At 46.6% G+C, this 6,858-nt stretch overlaps 1 protein-coding gene across 2 annotated transcripts in view; it reads right to left on the bottom strand.

The window, feature by feature from the left end:
• Positions 1–6,858, bottom strand: part of LOC134063562 (girdin-like) — a 69,782-nt gene that overhangs the window by 38,435 nt on the left and 24,489 nt on the right. For both annotated transcript variants that reach the window (XM_062519137.1, XM_062519138.1), the window contains exons 5-7: positions 3,781–3,839; positions 2,285–2,368; positions 1,425–1,565 (exon numbers count right to left, since the gene is read on the bottom strand). In XM_062519137.1, the coding sequence (XP_062375121.1) occupies positions 1,425–1,565; positions 2,285–2,368; positions 3,781–3,839 (284 nt within the window). The remainder of the gene's footprint in view (positions 1–1,424; positions 1,566–2,284; positions 2,369–3,780; positions 3,840–6,858) is intronic.

The raw sequence follows: 6,858 nt of genomic DNA, 5'->3' as shown, positions 1-6,858 counted from the left end.
GCTCACCGCAGATGAGAGGTCAGATTAGCCAGACGCTGGGGATTAGGAGTGCGCTTCTCCCGAGGGAAGCAGAGCTCCCAGCCAGGCCAGCCAAACCCAGAGCAGTAAACAGAACCCGCCATCCAGGGAACCTCTGAACTGGCCCAAAGAGCAGCGCTTTTTGTCACGCTACATTGATCTGCCTTTGGGCTGGAATGGGATGGGCTGGGGGGGGGGGGGGGGGTGCTGCTTGGATAAACAGTGGTTGGACTGTGAAGCATCAGGCTGGGGTGCTGTTTGAGCTTGTGTTTGTCAGCTAGAGTTCCACCCCTCCCCCAGGCCTGTGAGCATGGATGTGTGTGGATGTGTGAGCATGTGAGCATGACAGAGAACGAGAAAGAGAGAGAGAGCATGTATGTGTGTCCGTGCATGTGTACGTGAGAGAGAGGGCGAAAAAAAAAGAAAGAGATAGATAGAGCATGTATGTGTGTGCATGTGTAAGTGAGAGAGAAAGAGAGAGAGAGATAGAGCGTGTATGTGTGTGCATGTGTAAGTGAGAGAGAGAGAGAAAAAGAGAGAGAGAGATAGAGCGTGTATGTGTGTGCATGTGTAAGTGAGAGAGAGAGAGAGAGAAAGAAAGAGAGAGATAGAGCATGTATGTGTGTGCGCGCGGGAGGAAATGGCGTTTTAATGAAGAGCGTCTGGGCCCCCCGAGCAACTGGAGCTCATTATCCCCTTTGTGCGTACGCCACTCTGGGGGTGCAGCCCCTTCCAGGTCAGAGAGACCCTCTCTGTGTACGTCACCCTGGGGGTGCAGCCCCTTCCAGGTCAGAGAGACCCTCTCTGTGTACGTCACCCTGGGGGTGCAGCCCCTTCCAGGTCAGAGAGACCCTCTCTGTGTATGGCACTCTGGGGGTGCAGCCCCTTCCAGGTCAGAGAGACCCTCTCTGTGTACGGCACTCTGGGGGTGCAGCCCCTTCCAGGTCAGAGAGACCCCCTCTGTGGGAGGCCCACACTTAGAGCCCTCTACCCCTCACCTGCACTTCACATGCATGCTAATGCCAGTGCACAGGCTAGCTGCCACCCCCCTCCACCATCACATCACTAGCCATATACTTCACACAGGCTATGGTGCTAATCGCTAAAGCATACTCTAATGCATACTCTAATGCATACGCTAATGCATACGCTAATGCATACGCTAATGCATACTCCAATGCATACTCCAATGCATACTCCAATGCATACTCCAATGCATACTCTAATGCACACGCTAATGCAGAGCTATGGGCTTTTTGGGTGTGCGGTGGTGAAAGGTCCCTTCCCTCTTCCCGTAGCGCGCTGCGTACCTCCAGCTATGGTGCTAATCGCTAATGCACACGCTAATGCACACGCTAATCATGCAGACTAATGTCCCTTCCCTCTTCCCGTAGCGCGCCGCGTACCTCCAGCTGGTCGTCGCGCTCGTCCACCAGACGCTTGAGGTGGAACGCCACGCTCCGGGAGAAGGAGTCCAGGTCCTCGGGGGGAGCCTCGCCGCCCTCCAGCCACTGCAGGTCCAGCACGTTCTCCTGGTTGTGGGTGACCTTGAGAGGAGCAGCCAAACACACACACACACACACACACACACACACACACACACACACACACACACACACACACACACACACACACACACACACACACACACACACACACACACACACACACACACACACACACACACACACACACACACACACACACACACACACACACACACACACACACACACACACACACACACACGTGTGAAAAGCCTGAAAAGCCACAAGCAAGCAAGCAAGCTTCACGGCAGAGTGGGTATTGTAATCTGCAGCACAAAGATGTACATTAGCCTAAGGCTAACTGACACAGAACATCAAATGGCAACATGCATGTTTAAACATGTATTGCACATGGTCTCTCACACATTCAATTTAAGAATATATAAATAAAACAGTAATAATAATCATAATCATAACCATGATACATTTTTTTACAAAATTGGGCTAGTGAAAATATGGATGCAGTGGGCTTTGTGATAAAAATGGCTATAGACGCCGCATGGTCCCAAACCCACTCTGGACTCCTGTGAGCTTTCTGAGATGACATGTGTTATCAGCATGCGGGAGTGTGAAAGATGGAGAGAGTGTGACAATTCATATCGATCTCAGGTAGAACTGGGTCAAGGAGGGAAGGAGGGAAGGAGGGAGGGAGGGAGGGAGGGAGGGGGGGAGTGAAAAATGTGCTGCAGCTCTCCGTTTGTAGACCTTTTGAGTCATACCTCCTGAATGTGTGAGGCGATGGCTGCTTTTGTGTCAAAGTCCAGAGTCTGGATCCTCTCGATGTACTCCTCCTTTTTCTCACACTGGAACACAAAAGAGGCAGAGTCAGGCGCGCAGACTACAGTTTGGAATGTTCACAGGGTCTTCAAGAGGTCAAACGACCAGCTTCCCCAAACAGAAGGGAAGTGTGCTGAATGCTGATTGGTCAGTCAACTAACTGAGCTGTTGGCTGAGGAATGCAGGGTATTCTCACTGAGTAACTAAACCAACGGTTAGAGCGGTTAATTTTTGAAGGGAGCTGGCCTGTCTTCATCGAGAGAAAATAACACTCATCAGTCGAGGAGTCAAGGGGTTGAGGGGTTGTATGTGTATGTGTGTGTGTGTGTGTGTGTGTGTGTGTGTGTGTGTGTGTGTGTGTGTTGATAGAGACAGGAGTGCCACACATACAGTTGAACTCAGAGTCATATGGATACTGTGCCAGTGATGTGGTATGAGACAGTGGTGTGGTATTCCAAGGAGGTTGACCCCCCCCATCCCTGAGGTCACAGGGAAGTGGCTGAATGCCACTCCAGAGGACGCATGTGCTTTACCGTCCATAGACCACCCGCACACTGTACTTCCTGTCCCCTCACACTGTACTTCCTGTCCCCTCACACCCACCCCGCACACTGTACTTCCTGTCCCCTCACACCCACCCGCACAATGTACTTCCTGTCCCCTCACACCCACCCGCACACTGCACTTCCTGTACCCTCACACCCACCCGCACACTGTACTTCCTGTATTTATACACAGGAAATGACTGTACTCCGTTCTTGTTTATGATTAGCGCATGATCTGACTATGATGCGTTGGGCTATTGGCCACTGCAGGTAAAACATGACTGCGGTCAATACATTGTTCTCTTATTTCCAAAACCACTGTCCTGCGGTTTATACATGATGTGACTAACACATGGAACATTAATGTATTTGCCCAAGCAAGAAAATAAATTTGGTTCCGGCCAATGGGATCCCTCTGCACAGCCAACACAATATACAATGCAATAGTATACAGACAATATATAATATCCAGACAATGCACATATTAGCTGTGGTGGTTTAGTGGTCGGCTTCAGTAGGGGATAGGCTATAGGCTTGAGTCAGAGCGGACGGGCACTCCCATGGTGCCCCAAAGCCTGCTGAAGGGCTGACCTCGGCCAGACAATACCACCTGGCACACTGCTGGGGCAATAGGGCAGTCAGCTCCAAACAGCACCAAACAGCACAACACAGGAGGCTATAGATAGGATCTAGCCTATACTGTAGGACTGATCTCTTCCCAGGAACACAGTAAAAAACTAATTTTATTTTTCATTTTTTTGTGTTCAATTTCAAGGTTTTTTTTTCTAGCATGATTGCATGACACAACAGTATTAGTGTATCGTTGTATTCGTGCACTGTTGTGGCAAAGTGCAAACACATCCCAAAGGCATTCATTTGATCATGTGACTTACCTGGACCGCACAACCCAGCAGCAGCAGGAGCATCTTCTTCATCTCCTCCAGGCCTTGTTCTGTGTACACAACAGACCACACAAGTCCTCATGGTTAATCACCCATCACCCCAGTGCCACCACTCTTAGCATTAACCCTCTATGGTACGGTGTTGCCTGTAGGCAACATAGCCTATTTTGCCTTGTTGTAATAAAATGAGACATCCATTAAATAAGTTAATACCACTTTAAGAACTGGACAACTCAATACTAACCAATGGAAATGCAAAATGATGGTCACATGACTCACAGGCTGCTAGTTTGACACTTCTTTCAGCACATGCACACGTTTGGCTGGGTGTCATATTTTCACGCTAGAAAAGTGTGAATTTCACTAATTTCCCTCAAGTTTGCATCCTTCAAAAAAACTTACAGCCTTCATTGACAAGCATAGATGTATTTTCAATCATTTTTTTGTATATAAAATAATGAATATTTTAGAAAATAGCTAAAATCTGTATGTTGCCCACAGGCAACATTGTACCGTAATGGAATCACAGTAGGCCATACTTTATATCATTTAGGGGTTGGAGGGTGTTTTTTACTCATTGTAATGCTTTTTTCTACTTGCAATTTCAATAAATAGTCATTTAAAATAATATACATGATGATTTTAACATATTTTAGTTTGATTATGATAGTGTTCCACAGTGGTACAATGTTGCCTGTGGGCAACGGGTGAAAATTATATGATACTTTTTTGCAAGAAATAGATAATATTATGGTGTAAAAACTACATAATTCTGCTTTCTATGTCTCTGGCTATATAAAAATATGATCTAAACACATATGCCATATTCTTTTGTATAAGAAAACATACATAGTTTAATGTTTTCCATTATGGTACAATGTTGCCTACAGGCAACATTTTTATAAAAACAAAATAAAAAATATATTTTTAAAAATCTTCATTAATTTTGTTAAAGTGACTATTTCTAAGCAGGAAAAACATTACAAAAAAAATCTTGCCCCTTCAGATCATAATGCGTACCATAGAGGGTTAAAGGGTCACTGCACCCTAAAATAGGTTTTTGGAGCTGTTGATTGATTGAAAATACTCATAAGTGGCGAACTGTACTATTACCAGGGTTAATATTGACAAAAATCGTGTTTCTCGACAAAAGTAACATTTCGTCTGATTTTGTATTGGAAATATTGCTCTCTCGCGCATACTACCGTTTGAAAACATGCCATGGCATGTTGGTCCAAAATACTATTGGAATGCTGACGTTGTCCTGCACTTCTAGTCCGACACTACGTCAACGGGTCGTTACAAATTAGGACTGAAACGCCCCAACACCTGCTGCCCTTATTAGCCTACCTGTGATAAGCCATGTCTGCAGCACTCATTCCCAGATTGACACGAAATCACCATGGTTGATTGGTTGCAGCAGTGCTGCACTTTCTCTCCAAATTTCCGAACGTCTCGCCCATTTTGAAAGCCGTTTTCAGAAATGTGAAGTGGGTGGAGTTATGGGGTGAAGTGACTCTTTAATTACCCTCCCGTCTCACCCTTCTCCAGCACATTCAATATTTGGCAGGGAGCTCCACAAAGGTAAACAGTGCTGAAAATGAAGTGATGTTGTTCCCGTTGATAACTCCACGAGGCAGCTGTGCGGGGGGGGGGCCTGAAGTGTAAACAAGGCAGACTTCATCAGCGGAGCCGGGACACAAAGGCCTGTTCAACGCAGGTGGGATCATGGACACTCGGCCTTGAACCTGACGAGCCACCTCGCTAACTGACACATGGCTCTTGTTTTACACTGACTGACACATGGCTCTTGTTCTACATCGTTGTACAAATGCCGATCACGAGCCAAACAAAAGACAAAACATGACACCGGCACACCGCACACTGCACACTGCACACAAACCGCCCCTCACAGCACAAAATCTGCTTCTTATAAAATCACCAGGAAGTCAGTCTGAGCCTGAAACAGTGAATAATGAATAGCACTCAGCCCCACAGCAACAACAAAAACACATAATGCCACGTTTGTTCAAATACAACCCCCTTCTTTACTACTCTGTCTGTCTGGTCCTACAATAGTAAGCCCTCTGAAAAGATTAGATAGCTGCTGACTACTACTACTACTACTACTGCAACAGCAAATGCTAACAGTGCAAGTATGACAAGTATGTTTTGAAATCACAGTGATTCCACACAGGATGTGGCTCAGATGACAAAATCCCAGCTAAGCTAACAGGATGTTTTGGCACACATTAAAGAATAAACATCATTCCCCCATCAAGAGGGAAACAAGCTAAAAGCTGACCTATATTTAACTCTGCCCAGTCCTAGCAGCAGCTAGCACACTCTCTCTCTCTCTCTCCCTCACACACACACAAACACAAGACATCTTATTGTCCTATCTTATATGTTATGTTATATCGCATATGTCACTGTGTTTGCATGATTAAATTTCCCCTCAAGGATAAATAAAGTTGCTTTAATTTAACTGAATTGAAAGCTGTGCAATACGCGCTTCGAGGTGGGTATGCAGCCTATTTGAACGTAGGCGTAGCTCCTAACGACAGTTCCCCCACTGTGACTTCGCTAATGATTCCAACTGCTTCAGCCTCATCTACAGCCTGCTGTTGCTCACCCACTGATCGTGCACGCTCGTATGCGATGGCACAGCAGCAGGTGTGCTCATGTGTGCTGGCGGATAGCGATCACAAACTGCACCACAAACGCTAGACATTTCACGCTCTCGTCTCTTCCCCTCTTTGAGAAAACAAGCTCAAGACAACAATGGCCAGCAAAGAGAGCTGAAGCTGAACCTCTAAACAACATCCCATTTTTTAATAGAACCCATATTTCCCCTGAGTCTGTGCACTAGCAAGACACCAGAAATATTCAGGCAGAGCACACGTTTGGCTTTGAAAACACATTCATGTTGCAGGCTTTTGCAGGAGCGAGTGCTGATGAATACAATACAGCCTTTATATCTTAGAGGCCGCCGGCCTCCCGAGGAGCCACACGGAGGGAGAGCCAGCGCTGCGTAGATATTCATGGGGGCAAATCTCCACCAGCACA

This window comes from Sardina pilchardus, chromosome 18, assembly GCF_963854185.1.
Source record: "Sardina pilchardus chromosome 18, fSarPil1.1, whole genome shotgun sequence".
Lineage (NCBI taxonomy): Eukaryota > Metazoa > Chordata > Actinopteri > Clupeiformes > Clupeidae > Sardina > Sardina pilchardus.
Note: the sequence above shows the minus strand (reverse complement) of the source record. Positions and strands in the feature narration are given on the sequence as shown.